This window comes from Prunus mume, linkage group LG5 (genome assembly GCF_029339155.1).
Source record: "Prunus mume cultivar Tortuosa linkage group LG5, ASM2933915v1, whole genome shotgun sequence".
Taxonomy (NCBI): domain Eukaryota; kingdom Viridiplantae; phylum Streptophyta; class Magnoliopsida; order Rosales; family Rosaceae; genus Prunus; species Prunus mume.
Window position 1 is genome coordinate 29,970,149 of NC_142702.1, and position 18,971 is coordinate 29,989,119.

General features: G+C 40.5%; 5 protein-coding genes across 7 annotated transcripts; 3 read left to right on the forward strand and 2 right to left on the reverse strand.

The window, feature by feature from the left end:
- Positions 1-406: 406 nt before the first annotated feature.
- LOC103333570 (uncharacterized) lies at positions 407-5,258 on the reverse strand. Of its 2 annotated transcripts, XM_008236425.3 has the most exons (7): positions 3,964-5,258; positions 3,534-3,696; positions 3,033-3,209; positions 2,838-2,921; positions 2,638-2,719; positions 2,084-2,505; positions 407-1,591 (listed from the first exon to the last, which is right to left on the reverse strand). In XM_008236425.3, exons 1-7 carry the CDS (start codon positions 4,335-4,337, stop codon positions 1,553-1,555), a joined length of 1,341 nt encoding a protein of 446 aa, XP_008234647.1. In that variant the 5' UTR covers positions 4,338-5,258; the 3' UTR covers positions 407-1,552. The 2 variants fall into 2 exon arrangements, with proteins under 2 accessions (XP_008234647.1, XP_008234648.1); XM_008236426.3 differs by lacking the exon at positions 407-1,591 and having other exon boundaries at positions 1,775-2,505.
- Positions 5,259-5,274: 16 nt separating this feature from the next.
- LOC103333569 (fantom protein) lies at positions 5,275-8,243 on the forward strand. The gene is made up of 3 exons (XM_008236424.3): positions 5,275-6,448; positions 7,550-7,674; positions 7,768-8,243. Exons 1-3 carry the CDS (start codon positions 5,594-5,596, stop codon positions 7,910-7,912), a joined length of 1,125 nt encoding a protein of 374 aa, XP_008234646.2. The 5' UTR covers positions 5,275-5,593; the 3' UTR covers positions 7,913-8,243.
- A 255-nt stretch (positions 8,244-8,498) lies between these two features.
- PTAC15 (plastid transcriptionally active 15) lies at positions 8,499-10,502 on the forward strand. The gene is made up of 2 exons (XM_008236421.3): positions 8,499-8,859; positions 8,945-10,502. Exons 1-2 carry the CDS (start codon positions 8,583-8,585, stop codon positions 10,249-10,251), a joined length of 1,584 nt encoding a protein of 527 aa, XP_008234643.2. The 5' UTR covers positions 8,499-8,582; the 3' UTR covers positions 10,252-10,502.
- On the reverse strand, positions 10,421-12,816 carry LOC103333568 (30S ribosomal protein). 2 transcript variants are annotated; one of them, XM_008236423.2, is made up of 5 exons: positions 12,368-12,816; positions 11,808-11,951; positions 11,451-11,708; positions 10,893-11,001; positions 10,421-10,803 (listed from the first exon to the last, which is right to left on the reverse strand). In XM_008236423.2, the coding sequence occupies exons 1-5, from the start codon at positions 12,668-12,670 to the stop codon at positions 10,673-10,675; spliced, it is 945 nt and encodes a 314-aa protein (XP_008234645.2). In that variant the 5' UTR covers positions 12,671-12,816; the 3' UTR covers positions 10,421-10,672. The 2 variants fall into 2 exon arrangements, with proteins under 2 accessions (XP_008234645.2, XP_008234644.2); XM_008236422.2 differs by having other exon boundaries at positions 10,872-11,001; positions 12,368-12,786.
- A 1,905-nt stretch (positions 12,817-14,721) lies between these two features.
- Positions 14,722-18,769, forward strand: PRR5 (two-component response regulator-like protein). The gene is made up of 8 exons (XM_008236420.2): positions 14,722-15,215; positions 15,829-15,990; positions 16,097-16,227; positions 16,326-16,475; positions 16,691-16,859; positions 16,955-17,297; positions 17,405-18,164; positions 18,322-18,769. The coding sequence occupies exons 1-8, from the start codon at positions 14,978-14,980 to the stop codon at positions 18,442-18,444; spliced, it is 2,076 nt and encodes a 691-aa protein (XP_008234642.2). The 5' UTR covers positions 14,722-14,977; the 3' UTR covers positions 18,445-18,769.
- The last annotated feature ends 202 nt before the right edge of the window (positions 18,770-18,971 follow it).

Genomic DNA, 18,971 nt, shown 5'->3' on the forward strand with positions numbered 1-18,971 from the left:
TTTGAAATCCATTTGGTTTCTGGTTCCCTCCAAATTATAATTGATCCCTTGGGCTGCAGACAAACTTTCTTGCAATTGGGATAACACTGTTTTGCTATTTCCGGTCAATAATATTATAATATGTGAAAAAGTTATCTCACGTGTCATTGTGTTATTAGTAGGGGATAGCTTACATGAAAGTGTTTCTCCTCTGGCTGGCCCTTTAAATACACCTAGTCTCGTTTCGTTGGTGCAAATTCTGTATCAAAAGAGCAAAGAGCCTCCTTCGGTTGTTGGAGCATTCCGTTGTTGGATGCGCCACATAAGCTGGGATTGAGCTTCTCCAAGTCCGGGAAGGCCAATGCCAAGGCCAAGCAAATAATTAATAATGAAGATTCAGCAAGCAGCAACCATGGCAAGTCCGGGAAGCCCAATGCCAATGACAATGACAATTGATTGATTCTACATTTGGATTCGTATATATATATATATGTAATCACAAAAAAGAAAGATTACAAACAGATTATGCAACTTTACACGATTTCAATGAAGTCTTGCCCTCAAAGTTGAGTAGAGGATGGAAAGAATGAGGATGCGTTGAGTTGTGGATGTGGTCGGCGCTTGCCCGATCATGGCATGGCGGGGCCTACCTTACATGCTCAATCAAAATCATTATCTTGCCACCCACTCTTTCAACTTTAATTAACCCATCTAAATTGTTCCTTCACCTGTGATTATTAACTTTTTCCTATCTTATACCACGATTATCTCTCTTCAAAATTACTAATTGCCATGAGCAATGAGTGAGTATGGGTTTCACATTCTGCATTATCCAATCCACATCACCCGTGATGATTCAGGACATTAATTAGCCTTACTTTTCCTTCACTAAATCCTCTTTCTTTCACACAACCGCTTTTCAATTTTGCCCTTTCGATTATTCTCACACCACACCACCACTCTGTAGTTTGTTCTTATCTTCACCACCAAGGCATCTCAAATTCCTCTTTGCTTTACTCTCTCTCTCTCTCTCTCTCTCTCTCTCTCTCTCTCTCTCTATCTCTCAAACTCAAATCTATTTACAATACTTGCGAACTTATCATCACCAAAAGCCCCAATTGTCTCTTCTGTAAACCCAAAAGGCTACAATGGCTAAGTATGTGTCAATGCCTTTTGCTGTTGCTGCTGCTGCTGCTGCTGCTGGGATATATTTCCTTGACAAAAACCACTACCAACCAAAGGTTAGTGCACCTCTGCACTTGTACAAACATCAGCACTCAGAATCTAACTCCCGGATTTCCCTCATTTCTGTTTTATTTTTAACTTTCTAATTAAGCTAAATATTTTGCAAATTTCTTAAAGCAGGAACTCGGAGGTGGGATTGGAGAAACCATCCAACATGTCGTACCAAAACCGAAGGTGGAGCTGAACAACACCACTCAGATGCTAAAGTTGGCACCCCAATTTGACGGGTTGGACTCCTTTGAAACCTTGGTGGCTCGTTAGCTCCCCTTACCCCTGCAGCTAAGCAGCATAAGAAGATATGTCCTTACATCTTCCACCTGTACATATTTCATGAAATATGATCATCTCCTCCTCCAATGTAGTTTTCCTGCATCATTAAAAGAAAACGAAACTAAGAGCAGGCAACCTAATTTTCCTTCTGCTATGATATGACGGTATTATATTCAGTGAAGTTACAATTTCACACACCAACACCAGTTCCAAACGAGGGATCATCATTTGAACAAGGAAGCCAGCTATTATACTAAGCATTGAAAACTCTGACTCTGAATTGGACACCTAAAGCATCTGTTACATCCATTATATACAGCAACAAAATGTCTCCATTTACTGGATACAAACTCAAACTCCGGGGTAACGTTCACATCCTTTATTCAAACAGAAAAAAGAAAAAGAAAAGCAACTTTCATGTTTCTCATAAGAGTAGAGTGGAATGAGGGTTTTTTTATTTATCACAGTGCGCTCTTCCTCTCCCGTTGAAGAATGGATATAAAAGGAATTATTCAGAATGTGAATTACCAAATACTAATCAACGTTTTTGGATGAGATCCAATCACTTTCTTTACAATTTCTTTCCTACCTTTGCAAACCTTCTGGTTACCCCAAATACCAATGTCTTCATCAAGAGCCCTCGATTAAGAATGCAAGCAAGGATTATGGTCCCACCAAATATTAGGAGCTTCGGTATGTGCCTACGTGTAGCTTTGCCAGATACAGTCACCACCTCAGTCTGTGATGAATCCTCGGTGTCTCCTGAGGCTTTCAGGTACTCCGGATGTATTTTGGTGTTGATCTGAGCCATGAAGGCTGACCGAGAAAGTGGCAGTCCTAAAGCTCTTTCTGTTTGGTAGGCATGTAAGCCAGCCTCGATCTTCTTGACGGTCCCCCACATTGCTTTTCGTATTCCAAGTTTTGCAATATCCCATGGAATACCCGTATCTTCATAATGAAAGAGTAGAATCTCGCATGCCGTCAGCTGGCCGTTGGCTCTTCTTGATTCCACTGGTTATGTACAAATAAGGTCACTTAGTAACAGGACAGCTTGACCAACTCTAGTGAGCCTAAGATAACCAAACTGAATATAGATATGCCCCTTTTAATGGAACCAGAGAAGAGCGCCATAACTTGACTTACCTGCTTGAATGCACCAACTTGAGTAGTACAAGTCAACGCGTCTTCGCTTGTCATTCCTTGGAATAGAGGCATAGGGTACTCCCTATAACAAGAGAGACAATTCATCAAACAAAAGCAGAAAAACCTGCTGCTAGGAAATCATCAGAGGAAGTGAGTCAAGAAGGCACATGTATGCCAGACATAAATTCCACTACTCGTACCTTTGTCACGCAATAATACAACCTTCCAGATTCCCAAATTCGACGACCTATTATGTATTCTCTGTCTTTACAGAACAACGGGAACTGCAAAATGAAAGCATTGCAGAGGTAAGATAGAATACGCAAGGGAGAAGTACTAGTAAAAGTGAAACAAACATCAATCAGTTAGAAGAATATACAAAAGGGAAGTCTTGCCTTCCGTATCCACTGTACCACCATGGTTCCCGTGGTAGGGCACTCTTCTATCGTTGTCGAATGCCTAAGCATGTCATCCCACCTTAATCGAAACTCATCATCCCAGAAAAAGTCCCTTACTATCTCAGGTGTTGCATCCTCATAGACAGTTCTGCTACGATATTGAGGAGGACCAATCTAACAAACACCCAACAGGAAGAAAAGAAAACAATGAAACAGATGTATAATGAGTTACTACCCACATAATCTGATACAGCGAGAGGAGAAGGCCTCATATAACAGCTAAAGCTACATTTGATAAAACCCACATCACTGGTTTAAAGCCGTTAAGAATGCGCTTTGGCATAACAGTGCCGCTTGGCTAAACTCAAGCAACTTGGTGTTGGAGATGAGAAACAACTCTCTAGAAGCAAGTAACTGACTGAACGTCTTGCCCTCCGCAGATTCTGGTTTAGGTGAAATTATTGGCCAGAGAAAGCAACTAATAAGGAAAAACCTTACCTCGGGATCCCTACACCAGCCTTGGTAGTTCATAGTTGGAGTGGAACGTTCCATCATCTGTATCCAAGTAGGACCTCCATCTTTCATATCTACTAGCGTGCATAAAAGGTCTAAGTCCTCCTCTGTCACTACATTAGACTTCTCTTCATTGAGCTGCGATGTGCTAGACAAGTACAACAAACTAGTCAGAAATTTGAACATAAAAATCTATCCAATTTAGGCTCTTCCTTCAACATAATTTTGTATTTAAACGCACTAGACATCCTAATAATGTTGAGGTAATCTTTTAAATTATAACAAAACAAAGGAGAAAGTGAATTTAATCAGTCCATATCATAATACTACAAAATAAAAGTTGACAAACATTTAACAAACAATCGAATCTTTATGATTGCATTGTGACAAAAGTCGCATGACAAATACCAAGTACCTGCCCTCATCAAATTCGGAAGGTGAAGCAGAAGTTGTTCTCTCAAATCCCCTATCCATGAACAAGGCTTCACAACCTTGGGAAGCCAAGTCAAACGAATTCAAGCACGGAGCCGATGAAAAGCCTTTTAATGGGGACATTAACGACCGGGACGGCGAAGAAGGCAAAGAAAAATCGAAGCCTTTAGAAACAGAGCAGCCGAATTTGTCCTTGCCGTTCCCAAAAGGTGCCCACTTGGGTTTCCACGACCATCCGATCACAACACCAACAAGTAAGACCATCCATATAGGACATAGAAACACCATCAAACCTGTGTACTCCATTGTATTTGCTGGTCTTTCCAATAATTCAGGCAAAGCTTCAATCAAAGCCATACCAAAGAAAAAAGAAAATTACAACGAAAGCAGCATACTTTTTCAAAGTTTTGGTAATTGGGTTCTAGACGATGATCAATGTCAACTTCAACAAATGCAAAAATAAATAGTCAAGCAGAAGGAAAAGCTTGACCCTTGAGGATATGGAAGAAAATTATAAAACCCAGAAGGGAAATATCAGAAGGGATGCTTATTGACGTGGGGGACATGAGAGGCGGGAAGAAGGAGATGGTTCGGGATTCATGTGACGGTGTCGTTTCAATGGCTTACACTGAGAATTGGTGGAGGAAAATGAGGAGAGCCTTACGACGGCAAGTAAACAAAAGAACGTGAGAAAGGAATCAGAAGAAGCAAAAATAGAAGATTGGCGGACTACAAAGATGGGTACTTTGATACGTCCATAGATTTAGCAGAAGAGAAGACAAAACGACAAAACTCCTAAATCGTACGTTTGTCGTTCTACGTTCGAATTTCCAAGTACATGCCTGCCAGCGGCTGAGATTTCTTGTTTTTCACGTTGGCTAGAACCTTTGAAGTCCTCCTTTTTTGTATTTGTGCAGCACTTGGGCTGGGCAATCTGTATTTTGTTGTCATGTTCTGTGGGGCGGCTACAGAGCATCATCTTGTTTGACCAACATTGGGGGCAAGTCTTCTTCTTCTTGTTCCAAAATATGGTGTGAGGTTGTGAACCGTAAACTGAAGGGATCTTTGTTTTTCTCTGAGAAAACTTAGGGGCTTTGTATATGCTCATTAGGTCCAGTCCAGCCCATTTTAAAGAGCTTGAATTTTGCCGAGTTTGGGTCTGTTTTTCTGAGGTGGACCATTAAGCTCTGGTTTGAGGAACAAATTCCGGAGGTCACCTCTGTCTCTCAGCAGCTGCAGCGCTTGAAAATAACTCCGAACATATAGTTACCATATCTACACAGAGAATCCAACCAACTGAGACCAAATCCAGTAACAGTCTCTTTACTGAAAATTGAATCTTTTGGCCAATTTGTACTGAAAAATAAACCTCACGTGTTTCATGCTTCATAGTAAAAGTAAAAGCAACTTCACACCTACTGCCTGCCACGTAACCCACAACCCAGAACAGACTGCGCACCTTTCAATTTTCAAGCTCTTGAGACACAAACAAAAAATTTCAACCTTTGAACCGAAAACCTAATTTCTGCTCGTCTCCGACAGCAATTTTGGACAGTAGAAGCCCCCCCATCAAGCTCTGTCCAGTCGGCTAATCAGATCCGTCCACCTCAGCAATGCTCTGTTCGGTACCTGCCAGCAAGTCCGGTTCGAACTGGCTGGACCGGCTCCGGTCAAACAAGGGCCTTCCGACCGGCGACAATCTTGACCTCGACCACTTCCTTAGCCGAAACACAAACTCTTCCTCGGAATTCCCAACTCCCAATGTCTCATCGTCCACAGAGTCGTCTCGGCCGGGTTCTGACCGAGTGGTGAATCAGTCCACATCCTCGTGCCCGAACCGAGATAACCAGGGAGAGGCATTCATCGGCCTGATGAACACCGTTCTGTCGGAGCTATTTTTCATGGGCGGCTCCGACGAACGTTCCAAACTTTTAGGGAAAAAGATTCCTAGAAAACAAGCAAACCCCAGAGTTTGTGTCGCTTCCACGACCAACGCTGACAGCAATGCTGCTACTGCAAACGCCACCGAAGAGAAGAGCTCCGACTGGGGTCGAAATGACGAAAATGTCCTCGACAAAGCAGCGTGCTTGGACTCGCAAAACGGCAGCTTGATGAAGAATAAGGACTTGGGAAATGTGGGTGGTGAGGAAGGTGAGGAGGTGGAAGAGGAGGAAGAGGAAGAGAAGGAGGAGTTGAGAGAGCTGAAAGGGTATTCGATCAGCGAAGTGACGGTGATCGATACGAGTTGTGGGGTTTGGAAGACGGAGAAGGTAGTGTTTAGAAGGAAGAATGTGTGGAAAGTAAGGGAGAAGAAGGCCAAAGTGAGGAAGTTCGGGAGACGTAAGAGAAAAGTGGTTGATGAGGAAGTTGGTGTTGAAGGCGGTGATGACATTGACAAGAAGAAGGCTAAGGTTTCAGCTTTGAAGGAAGCTGATGGGGATGAATGTATAGCTCTCAAGTCCACTGAAGTAAGATTAAGATTCTGTCTTAATAATTTGTTTGATTTCTTGCTTGATTGTGCTTGTGAGTTTTTATTATGAGTATGTTTTCATTGTTTGTGTGGTGATCTTGAATTACCAATTCTGTTTTTTCCTTTTTTGTTTTCTCATTATCACATGCTTTAATTTGTTTGGTATTGCAATGAAATTGTTGGTAAAGATATAGTATGCCAACTTCATGTAAGTGGTTGGTGTCTGAAAGGGTTTTTAGATCTCAATCATGTAAGTGGTTGTGGATGGCGCAGGCATTTTGGTAGCGCAACTCAGAAGGCTTAATGCTGATTTTGTTACATTATACTTGCTATTGACTAAAATGATGCACCTTGGTGTCAAGATCTTTGTTGGCACTTTCAAATGCTACATGTGATGTCATCTCTAGTGTGATAATTCCCATACAGTTTGTGATTTCATGTGTTTTGATTTTCATGTTTGTTTCGAGTAAAGGATTTAATATGATCATTGCCTCCACTGCATTCGCATATACTGGATTATCTGCTCACAGTATATCTTCTTTGGGTTCAGAATTCACAGAGTTGTATAAATCTAGTTCATCTTCCGTTCATGGTTGTTTCCTTTTCCTACTTTAGGCATTTTTGTATTCATTTTGTGATATTTTGATCACTCGTTTCTTTGTTACCAATTGTAATTGGGAGTTCTATTCAGTTCATCTCCGTCCTCTTTGTTATTAGGGTAGCAGTCGAACTAATCCCTAATGATGAAGAACTTATTTAGCTGATTTAAATCTATGTAAGGGAGATTACTGCTAAGTTCTGCTGAGAGCATGCATGCCTCTTTGTTTCTCAGCCTTTAAATTCTGAGGCTATTGCGGCCTCCAACTTGTGCCACCTTGTGGTTCTGGATTTCTTGTTGCAAGTTTTAGTTTAGCATCTGACTCTTGCATAACATAATGAAGTAATGAATCGCAGCATGATGTCTAACTGTCCAAAGGGACTTCTGCTATTAATTATTTTGAAACTGTAGCATTTCATTTGATGTCATAATCGTAGAGTTTCTGTACATGTTTATATGAAACTGAGAAAGGTGTGTTTGTTGCCTTGCTTCATTGCCCAGGGACAGAATTCACAGAATGACACAAGCAAAGAAGTCTGCGAGGACACACCAGATAGTCTTAATGAAAGAAGGGAGGAATTTGGCAAAGACATGCCAGGTGCTAAAAGCAAAGATGCCAAGAAAGGGCAAGTGCACTTGCAAGTTCTATCTGATTTCAATATTCTGCTGCTGCTTGTATGTAATAACGATTTATTCTGCTCTTATCGAATGTCTTGCAGGTTTCCTTTGAGCAGATCACCAAGAAAAATGAAAAAGGGTGACTCCTCTGTTATACTTATTAAAGGCATTCCTACCGACAATAAAAATGGAGGAAAGCTTCTGAGAACGTGTCTCAAGGACATCCAAAAGCAATACACGGCTTGATTGATCAGTCACCATAAAAATGTTTCACTGGAAAGAGGCCGCTTAATCAATGGCGTCAGCGGTCTTTCTTTCAGTGTTTGGATTTCATTGGCCCTTTGATCTCCTTCCAGAAAGGAGTATATGTGTTTTGGTCTCGCTTAGGACTTGGAGATGGTGGTGATCATGCTGCCTTGTCCTTAGGAATCAAAATGTTGTGAAATAGTGAATTTGTTCTATCATTTGTAATGCATGATAAAAAAGTGTTTGCTCCGAAGGATTGTTCTGTTGTTCCGGTTCCTGCAAACCTGTTGATAGAAAATTCAATTCAATCTAGGGAATCATTTTAACGAAAGATATCGGTATATTCTGCAAAAACAAGAATGGGGTTTTGAAGGATATGTCTTGCAACTTGCAAGAAGCGTTGTGTCGCTGCCTAGAATTACCTCAAAGCTAAGCTGGAACTTCAAATTTGCACGATTTCGTTCAAATTGTTATTTGCAGGCCCATCGGGCCCATAAATTAAACATTCTAGAAATCCGTCAAGAAATAGCCCATTTAGGTATGGCCCGGATAGACATTGTCTTTAAATTGTCTCACCCCAACTAATTTCCGATGACAAACGTTAACCGTTGGTTAAGACTGTAAATAAAAAGCTCCATTTGAGCCGAGAGAAACCATTTTTATCACGAACATGGTTGCTGTATACGCTTTGTTCACGCACGCTTTTCCCTCTTCTTCTTCTGATTCTCTCTTTTCATTCCCACCATCTCCTCAGCCTACTGCTTATTTCGCACCACCTTCACTTTCAACCTTCCGTAACCATGAATGGTTTTCTCTGTTAAAGTTCACTAGAACCCCGAGGGCTGAACCAAAACCATCGTTAACCCAAGTGGGTCTGCGACCCAATCAACGGATTCTTATCCAATGCCGTTACATCAACTCCGCCACCAATGCTCTCGCCGAAATAGGTAAGCAACTCTCAGAGACCTATTCTCAAACACATTGCCACAAACAAAACACAACGTGATTTTTTTTGTTGTATCTTGTTTCCAGGGATGCTCTTCTCATTCTTTCAAGAAATTGGGATCGACGGGGAAGAAGCCCAAGTGGTTTTGGACAAGAACCCAGAACTCACGTCGACGTCTTTGGATTTACTACGTACTCGGATTCTTTCCTTCCGCTCTGTTGGAGTTGATGGCCTTGAGCTTTCTCGCTTGATTACCAAATGTCCAAGTCTATTAACAGCTGACGAAATTGATGCTTTCCTACATTTTGTGCGCCATGATTTTGAAGGAAAGATTGAGCCGCCGCAGCTGAAGCGCCTTTTCGGTACAACTGAAGCAAGATTCTTGGTGGGTTTTGATCAAAAAGTCAGATTGCTTCTTCACCGAGGAGTTCCCCGTGAGAAGATTTTTGATGTTCTGAACAAACTTAATTTGTACAAGGCTTTGTGCCTCAAGTCAGTTGAAGAAATTGAAAGGACCATCGCATTCTTGAGCCGCTTTGGTGGAATCGACTTGATTGTGAGGCGTCCCACACTTCTCAATTATGATCTGGACACCCAGCTGGTTCCAAGAGTTGGGTTTCTCACAGAGCTTAGCGGCGGAGATGAGGATGCCACAGGGACTTTGTTGGGTAAGCTCCCTGCAATTTTGAGTTACACCGTGGATCACACGAAAGGCCATGTAGAGCTATTGAGGTCGTTGGCCGGCCTAACTGATGAGCAAATATTCAAGTTTTTGCTTGTTTTCCCCAATGTGGTGAGCGCCAGCAGGGAGAGGAAATTGCGTCCTAGAATTCATTTTCTCAAGCAATGTGGGTTTAGCTCAAACGATATCTACAAGTTCTTGATTAAAGCACCCTTGTTTCTAGGCTTGTCATTTGAAGACAACCTTGCATATAAACTTACCTTTTTGGTGAAGATTGGGTACAAATATAGAACCAAGGACATGGCTGCAGCAATGGGATCCGCCACCAGGACAAGCTGTGATAATTTGCAAAAGGTAATTGGGTTGTTCTTGAGTTATGGGCTTTCGTGCGGCGACATTGTTATCATGAGCACGAAGCATCCACAGATACTGCAATACAGTCATAGTGCTATAGAGAAGAAGATGGAGTACTTGATAAATGAGATTGGTCGTGAAGTTGTAGAGTTATTGAACTTTCCGGCATTCCTTGGTTACAAACTTGATGACAGAATCAAAGCCAGGTATGAACTAAGGAAGAAGGTTTTAGGGGAAGGAATGTCTCTGAATAAGCTCTTAACTGTTTCGTCCGAGAGATTTTCGACAAACAAGCCAGCATATGTTGTTGAGAATGAGAATCTCAACGAGGAAATGGAAGTTTTATCGGATAAATAATGTACCTTTTGAAAAAGGAATGAGTCGCGACACCTTTTGACAGGTTACATATTAAATCTTTTCCATATCTGTATCGGTTTTTCTATCACTCTTTCTCGTTCAGCCTTTTTCACATTGATGTTATGTTAAATCTCAATTAGCATTAGGCAACTGAGAAGGAAGAGACGACTGAGCAAATGTATATGCAATGAAAGTAAAATATGTAATATCAGCCTCCTTTGTGCTGGGCACCAATGGAATTTTGTTTGTAATTGCACATCCGCAGAAACTTTCATCCATAGGTTACAAAACTATGCCTCTCAAACTCTGAATCAACGAGTCGCATCAGGCCTCCGCCTTTAAACGCTCTGTTGCCTCCAGGAATCTAAGAGGTGATTTGAAAACGTAACTGTACAGAAGGATTGCACTTTGCTAGGCCTCTTTATTCTGCCAAGGAATGTTCTCTAGCTCGTTCTATCACCACATGCCCCGATTTCTCAGCTTTACCATTTCCTTTGGGTATAATAAGCCCATAACCTCCTTCTTTTCTTTTGTATATTATATTAATTTCACCTAAGCAAGAACAAAGAAAAATTTCAACCACTGGTTGATAGTAATCAAGAACAAAGAAAATAACGCACCTGTGATTTTATAGTTCATACCAGTTTCTTCATTTCGGAAAGCATAGAAGTCATGATCAACATTTTCCAGTTGATCAACTGCTTCAGCGACAGTCAAGGGTGGCATGTCAAAGTATTTCATACGGACAATCTAGAACAAGTAAGAAGACAAGAATGAGTATATGATGGAGAAGAACGTCATCTAGCTAGCTAACCAAAGCAGTCTAACGAGTATCGGCACTACTCAACAACAACAACACAAAAACTCTTTATCTCTGCAACTTTTGCACGATTGCATTGCAAAAAGAAGCAAAGTGCCAACTCAATCCCATCCTGCAGTTCTTTATAATGTTATGAGTAGAAATATCCAAAATGTTAAAAGCAGAAACATCCGCCGTGCTTACAGCAAGGCCTTTGAAAACTAAGATGAACTAACCATCCGTTTCGTATACCACAATCAACAATTTCTAATGCTATAAGTTGCTTTTCAATTTTAGATAATAAAAAAACCATTAATAAAGAGAAGATGTAACCACAATTCAGTATAAAATGTGATATAACACATGTCAAATATAAAACTGAATAACTTTGGAGGAAAACCTCGTCGTTGATGAAGTCTCCTTCCTCCTCTTGGGGAACTGTCTCTTCCTCTTCCTCTTCCACCACCATTTGTGTTGCGGGCTCCCTAACTTTCAATCTGTTAAAACCTTTCATGTGCCGACCGTGGTCTGAGTCCTTCTCCTTTATTTTCCTCAACTTCCTCTGGATGATAGAAGAAGCCAGATCTATGCTTGCGTAAAGTGTCTCAGCTTCTTCCTCAGCCCGGAACACTCCATGCTTCTTTGTGAACAAAGTCACCTAAGCAAACACAAATACACAATGCCTTATGAACGAACCATTTATGGCGATTCCAGATTACCTAAACTATTCATGCCAATGCGCATAGGGTAATAATACCTCGCATCTCCTAATCCTTGGGCCTTTTCCAAACTCTCCACCTCGAACAGACAACCGAACATCAGCTTCCCTGGCTAGGTGACTATGCTTTTGAACTGCCTTGCCAACCTTGTCTTCCACATGCTTCTTGACCGCTTCAGATAACTAAATTCACAGATAAAAATTTAACATTCAAAGTCCACTCCTTGTATAATTAGAGGAGAGCATTGTGGATAGAAACAGCACCAGAATCAAGGTCATCAACCAATAGTCATCATCACATCATTGATCACATGAAAAAATGCCTTGGAAATCACCACACCTAATCAATTTATCAGAACGGGATTTACAAAATATAACCTAGATTTCTAATTTTCCACACATAATGTACTTTTCGACGAACAACATGAACGGATCATAGTAGATGTGATTTAATTCAAGTCTTCTCTGTAAGGCTTAGTCCAAAACATATACATTACAGAAAACAATGCAAACCTCACAAAATGCTTGAAAAGCCCAAACTTTAAACTATCCGCCGCGTAAAACCAACAAGAGGTAAGGTAAGCTAAAAATTTATATACCTCCAAATTCCTTCCCTGTATGATCAACTTGACTGAGGAGAGTGGGCCGTCCCAGGACATCCGTACAGAAAGTGAGTTGCCATGGCACTTGTTTGTGGGTCTAATCACAATGGAAATGGGTTTCAGATGCTTAGAGGGGTTGAAGAAAGTGGAAGAGGTAGACGATAGCGTGAAGACTTGGGGCTTTGTGAGAAGCGTCGATGAGAGAGTGGCCATTGATTGAGAAGAAGCCGAAGAGGAAGAGGGGTGAAGGGGGTAAAGAAAGGTTGTCTGCATCTGCAAGGAAGTAAACAGACTAGCCATTTCGTGATACTCGCAGAATTTAGGTTTGGGATAAGTTTCTGGAAGTGTTTGGATAGATGGAAAGTTGAAAGGAAAATGAAAGAAAATAGTGGGGCAATGAAGGGGTTTTAGGAGCAGAGAGTTATGGGTTCTAGAGCAAGCGGACAAGATGACAGAAATGGATATGCCACGTCACACGTGGCAATTTCACACATTATCCACTTCATCCTCTACAGTTAAGTGTAAGACACAGTAGAAATCTTAACCGCATATCTTCTGTACTTACGTGATTGGACGGTGTAGATTTGATGGTTTTCTTTGGTTGATTCAACGTCTACATTCAATGCCTCAAAGAGGGGGACCCACCGACACGTGTTTGTGTTGTAGTGATGGGTCTGATGGCTCGTGGTTATGGTACGTTGGATTCCTCGTCCCAACCCATTTGTTGTTGAGTGCCAAAATTTCATTTGTCCGAATCCTTCCCATTCGGATAGGCATTTCTCTGGATACGATTAGTCCAACATGTTATATGGCAGACCACATACTTGAACCCAAAAAAAAATAAAAACACCACATAAATATCTGTCCGTTGCGTGAGAATTATGTGTCAAAGTTGGAACTTTTTTTTTCATTATTGAAAATAATAAATAATAAAAAACCGGAGGTGGCCCGTCCCAATTTAATTGTCCGGGCCTGGCCATATGAAGCCTGTCCCAATTCCATTTTGTTAGGTCTGGCCCATCTTAATTCCAACTTCCAACTCAACAGCCCAAACCCGCTTTTCCATCTTGGTTCATAAGACCGTTACATAAATCGCTAAGACGTAACAACAGATTTTAATATTTTTTCCGTAAATTTAGTGGTATTTCTTTTCTTAATAGTAGAATAATTCACGAATTTAAATCCGTCATCTTTGGTTGGAATAAAGTACATTAATATAGAACAGTGAAGCAAATACGTATTTGGTAGACACCCAAGTCATTATTTTATAAATTTAATTAAGTCAATCATGGTGCAAACGAAGAGTATGGTTTAAGGAAGGTTATATACAAAAAATTGAAATGGAAAATGATGCGATGTCGAGATGACCATCACACAACACACAAAGCTTTTTAGAATATGGGGACTGAATGCATGGATGGATGCCATCTAGCACGGGACAATGGCCCATGAAAGAAAAAAAGAGAGTAAATGGAGGGGTCTTTAATCTTTATCCTCTCTACTGATCTTTGTCATCATCTCATTAAACAAATATTATTAGTCGCTATAATGAAGGATTTAGAGTCACTAATGTCGGTTTATTAAAATAAATAAATAAATAAATACTTTAATCCAATGGCAATGTGGGTATTAAGGGAGTTTCACTAAAACACTCAAAATGAAAGCTGAAATTATAAAAAAACTCAATACCCAAAACCCATCATTACACACACTCAAAACTAATTTATAAACACACCCAAAAAATATACAATTATTGACTTTAGTTGATTTTGAGTGTGTTTCTATGTTTAAATAGTGTTTGAGTTTTTTTATAAATACATGTCTAAAATTGAGTTTATTTATAAATTTGTATATATATTAGTCGTATCCAATAGAATTCGTCAACGGCCTTTACCCAATCACAGCCTAACAACCACACATTATATGCCCTAATAGTCAAGCGAGTACAGCGTCTGAGTCTGAGATTGCCAACCTCCACCCAATTGCTCGGTCCCTTGACTACCTTAGAGTTCAAGGCCACAAATGAACTTCCACCCACTAGTGCTCCACGTGTCTCAATCCTGTCCATGGGATCCATCGCCTCCTCCTCCTGCACTCAAAAATATCTGCCAAAGATCTTAATATTATATCTTCCCTCCAGGGACCCACAACCTTGCCACCTGTCTCCACGCAAAAAATCTTCCGAGAAAAAAATGATTTCTTTAAAATCTGGACCACCAAATGAAGAAGCCAATGACGCCTCGCCTTTTGATCAATCTATGGCCCTAGTATCAGATTGGGTTGATGACGTGGCACCACCAGGTCCCACCCAGAACAGTTGTTCGAGATATTTTCCCCTCTCGTGGTAGGTTGAGATATTTAACACCGTTAGATTTCGTGGGAATCGGTATCGTCGCCGTCCGATTACCTTCGCTAGACTTCGGACTGAGAATTCAGATATTTTTTTAGCAGAGAAAAAGTTCTCTCCTTTTAGCCAAGGATTCAGATATTGAGAATTCGAATTCTCCAGCTCCTTCACTGAGACACAAAAGACTCTCTGTTTCCTCCGTGGGTTCGACCAACGTGAGACAAAGAGAAAGACACAGAGAAGAAAATAGAAAATAGAAAATGGGTGAGGCTGTGCTGAGTAGTGAGGACATGGAAGCGAAACTGAAAGCAGAGGGTGAAGCGAAGAAAGACAGGGTAGAGACAGAGAAGAAGGATGGGGGTGAGTGTGATTCTTCAGTTGGGACAATGAGGTGGGATAAGCTGTTGCCTACCATGAACATGAGGGTCTTGTTGGTCGAAGCTGATGACTCCACCAGGCATATTATAGCTGCGCTTCTTAGGAAATGTAGCTACAGAGGTCAGTGGCTCTTTTATTTCTTGGCTGCTCTGCTGTGCTGTTGTTGCTTTTGCTTAAAGTCTTGGTTTTGTTTAATTATCTAGCGTCTTTTGCTAAATAATCAACTGGGATGTTTTTGGCGATCGTTTGTTGGTGCTAGTTAAGCTTGTGTTCATATAATGAGTTAGATGATTTGCTTTTCTTTTCTTTCTTTTCTCTCTTTTTCTTTCTTAATTATAAAGATTAGGTATTCAATTTCTGGGCCTGTGCGGATGAATAATTGAAGAATTTTGTTGAATTAGCTTGAAGTTGAAGCCTGTGCTGACAAGGAACATAGGCCAATAGTAGTAAATTTGTTTAGAATTAACCATAACAGGGAAGACGTCTAGTTCTAAGTTCTACTTTCACGTGTCTCGAGTTTATTGAATAAAGGGGTTAATGGTTCAAGTCACTTTTTTTGGCATTTGCTGCTTGTTGTTAGTAGTACAGATAATATACTGCAGATTTTATTGCTAGAAGGCTTATACTTTCTGCTAAAGCAAGAAACTTTTTAGGCTAGTGTTATTAAGGGTCTGTGTTAAGGCTGACACATTACTCATTGAACTTCATATGGATCTTGTTTTTGTTTGAGCAGTTGCTGCTGTACCTGACGGCTTAAAAGCGTGGGAGATACTGAAGGCACGACCGCATAACATAGACCTCATACTGACAGAAATAGATCTGCCGTCAATATCTGGATTCGCTTTGCTTTCGCTAATCATGGACCATGAGATCTGCAAAAACATTCCTGTTATAAGTATGTTTTACAAAACAAATAATAGTGGATATGACATATCACTGATTTGATTTTTCACCGCAGTTGTGTTTAACGAAAGAATTTGCACTTTTTTGTGATCTTGCAGTGATGTCCTCCCAAGATTCAATTAGCACAGTTTACAAATGCATGATGCGAGGTGTTTCTGATTATCTCGTTAAGCCGATTAGGAAGAATGAGCTGACAAATCTATGGCAGCATGTTTGGAGGAGGCAATCTGTATGCCTTCTCAACTTTCTGTTCTTTCTTTAGTTTAGTTTGGAAATCTTGTCTTACTGTTTCTGACTAAACCTTTATTGAATTTTATTGTCAATCAGTTAACCAGGAATTGCCCCCAGGATGAGAGCGTTGGACAACAAAAAAATGAAGCCACTTCTGAAAATGATGCAGCAAGCAATCATTCGAGTGGCTGTGGGGCTTCTGTGCAAAGAAACAAGGAGAACATGGAGAAAGGGACTGATTCTCAGGTTTGTGTTTCCTATTTTGTACATGGCACAGAGAAAGCATTAATTAGCATGTCTTTAAATGCCTTGTAAAGTGGATTGACAACCCGTCAAGCAAGTGTAGAATTGTAATGACCAACCTATCTAATGCCCAGAATGCTTGATGTATGTGTAAATCAATTTAGGTTGGCTACATGAAGTTTTCAGTAGACTGACTGCATGCTTTCTGTTTCTTGTAGAGCTCATGCACGAAGCCGGACTTTGAAACTGAGAGTGCCCCGGTGGATATGCAGGAATTTTCACAGCAAATACAGGGCCAAAATTTTCTGGGTGACTTGAGAATGCAAAAAGATGAAGCAAACATCAATTTTGGCGAGAAATTTGTTATGCACAAAAATGCAGCTAGAGGTATTACAGCTTTACCTTTCCAATTTAGTAGCTTCTTGTCTATTCAGTCTGGTAAGAAGGCTTGTTAACATTTTACAATGTGTCTATCAAATTAGGGCCAACTGTTGATGCCTATGAGGACATGGACACAGCAATTTCACTAGGCGAGGGTGTCAGTCCAGAAAGTCATAGGAGGAATGCTAATATGGCTAGTGAAGCTTGTGACAATAACGATCTCCTTGTCAACTCTTCTAAAGATGCCACTGACTTTTTTGGAGTATTTAATAATTATCCAAACAGAAACCAGAGAAATTCTGCTTCAAGTAATAGACCTAGAACTTTTGATTCTGCTCCACACTTGGATCTCTCCTTGAGAAGATCTGATTCCAGTGGCTTTGAGAATCAAACTACTGAGAAAAGGCATACTCTTGGCCATTCTAATGCCTCAGCCTTTTCAAGGTGAATTTCCATTTTCATTTTCTGCACTTGATTTTTGTGATTTGTGCACATCAGTTTACTCTTTCACTGGACTTATTTTCTAATTCAATCAATGATCCATCTTGCAGATACATCAACAGGCCAATGCAGCCCCAGAGTACAACATTGGCTGGTGTTTGTGATGAACAAAAGGCACATGAAACTAAATTTGAAAAGCAAGCATCCAATACAAATGCTGATTGCGATACTCCTGGTACAGCTTCAAGTATTCCCAGGAGTATTATCACTCTAGCTACAGGACAATCTAACCAATCCGAAATTGGAACATCATGCCATGAGCAGAGACTATTTCCTCTTCCAATTCCTGTGAAAGGTATAAGGTATAATAATATAGGCAATGGGTATGGTACTGCACTGCCTCCAATGTTTTGTACACAATCAAGTCCATCACCAATGCCAAGTTCAGCTGCCCAGCAGGAATCCTCGTTCCTAATGAATACATTTTATCCGGCAAATCTTCAAAAAGATAAATCAGAGCAAGTATACGGCACATTGTATCAACATGCCAAAGCTCCCTTGGACCAAACTTTGCACAATCAGGATCAAAGATTTGATGAGGACCGAGGGCATGTTTCTTCAACAACAGATCAGAGTGCAAGCAGTAGTTTCTGTAATGGTACTGCAGGTCATCTTAATACCATGGGTTATGGAAGTGCTTGTGGAAGTAATAGCAATGTTGATCAGGGAGCTATATTTAGGACTGCCCCAGAGAGCAAGAATGAAGACACTTTCTTTACTCACAGTGGAAATTCTCATCGGTCCATCCAAAGAGAAGCAGCTCTAAACAAGTTCCGCTTGAAGCGGAAAGATAGATGCTATGACAAGAAGGTACGTCAGTATCTTCGTTATCCTTTCTATAACGACTCTCACTTTTACTACTGCCATTGCTTCTCTCCCTAAACCCCAGTCCCACAAAAAACCGAAGATTTTCAAACCAAACTACGCTGTAAGTCTATAATTCCTTAACGAGATTTTTGATTCACAGGTTCGTTACGAGAGCAGAAAGAAACTTGCAGAGCAGCGTCCCAGAATAAAAGGGCAGTTTGTTCGTCAAGTGAATACTGATCCCTTACCTGCAGAAGCAGATGTCAATCCATATGATAGTTAACTACATAGTTTCTTGTACTTGAAGTTAATTAAGATAGCAGGATGAGTAGTATAGCTCCAGTACACCATTTTCAGTTTTTGAATCTGATTCCAAGAAGCAAAGATGAAGAGAAAAATACAGGCCTGAAGATGCTTCTGACATCACTTCCATATTCATCTTGTTTGTGGATATCCGTTATTAACTCATATTATCACCGTATCCCTTGTAAAATAGGGTTGTAAATATTTTTTGTTTCCTTTAAAATTTCCTGAGGGCTGCTTTAGTCATTCATAGGTTTGTTCATTCAGAATTTCAGATCTTAGTTTATATACAGACTTCATTTATATACTTGTAATTTGAGACGGCAAGAAGGAGAAGTGTTTCATTTAACAAAGGAAAGTGCCAAAATCAGTGCCCCTTCGAACAGCTTAAATGGGTGGTGTTTTCAAACAGTGACATCTTGGAGTGCTTAATAAATATCAGTTGTTTTGCAAATATAAATTCTGATTGGGGTGAACGAAAAGCGATTTCTCCACTGCAACTCCAAT

What these genes read in the sequence shown, in the direction of transcription:
- LOC103333570 (XM_008236425.3), bottom strand. Translation starts at nt 4,337, where the DNA reads ATGGCTTTGATTGAAGCTTTGCCTGAATTATTGGAAAGACCAGCAAAT. An exon ending in TCCGAATTTGATGAGGGCAG is followed by an intron (nt 3,697 to 3,963) that starts GTACTTGGTATT and finishes GTACTTGTCTAG; the next exon opens with CACATCGCAGCTCAATGAAG. An exon ending in AAGTTGGTGCATTCAAGCAG is followed by an intron (nt 2,506 to 2,637) that starts GTAAGTCAAGTT and finishes GTACATAACCAG; the next exon opens with TGGAATCAAGAAGAGCCAAC.
- LOC103333569 (XM_008236424.3), top strand. Translation starts at nt 5,594, where the DNA reads ATGCTCTGTTCGGTACCTGCCAGCAAGTCCGGTTCGAACTGGCTGGAC. An exon ending in TAGCTCTCAAGTCCACTGAA is followed by an intron (nt 6,449 to 7,549) that starts GTAAGATTAAGA and finishes TTCATTGCCCAG; the next exon opens with GGACAGAATTCACAGAATGA. An exon ending in AGCAAAGATGCCAAGAAAGG is followed by an intron (nt 7,675 to 7,767) that starts GCAAGTGCACTT and finishes AATGTCTTGCAG; the next exon opens with GTTTCCTTTGAGCAGATCAC.
- PTAC15 (XM_008236421.3), top strand. Translation starts at nt 8,583, where the DNA reads ATGGTTGCTGTATACGCTTTGTTCACGCACGCTTTTCCCTCTTCTTCT. An exon ending in CAATGCTCTCGCCGAAATAG is followed by an intron (nt 8,860 to 8,944) that starts GTAAGCAACTCT and finishes TCTTGTTTCCAG; the next exon opens with GGATGCTCTTCTCATTCTTT.
- LOC103333568 (XM_008236422.2), bottom strand. Translation starts at nt 12,670, where the DNA reads ATGGCTAGTCTGTTTACTTCCTTGCAGATGCAGACAACCTTTCTTTAC. An exon ending in GAGACTTCATCAACGACGAG is followed by an intron (nt 11,002 to 11,450) that starts GTTTTCCTCCAA and finishes TACTTGTTCTAG; the next exon opens with ATTGTCCGTATGAAATACTT. An exon ending in TATGAACTATAAAATCACAG is followed by an intron (nt 10,804 to 10,871) that starts GTGCGTTATTTT and finishes GTTCTTGCTTAG; the next exon opens with GTGAAATTAATATAATATAC.
- PRR5 (XM_008236420.2), top strand. Translation starts at nt 14,978, where the DNA reads ATGGGTGAGGCTGTGCTGAGTAGTGAGGACATGGAAGCGAAACTGAAA. An exon ending in TAGGAAATGTAGCTACAGAG is followed by an intron (nt 15,216 to 15,828) that starts GTCAGTGGCTCT and finishes TTGTTTGAGCAG; the next exon opens with TTGCTGCTGTACCTGACGGC. An exon ending in AGAAAGGGACTGATTCTCAG is followed by an intron (nt 16,476 to 16,690) that starts GTTTGTGTTTCC and finishes TGTTTCTTGTAG; the next exon opens with AGCTCATGCACGAAGCCGGA.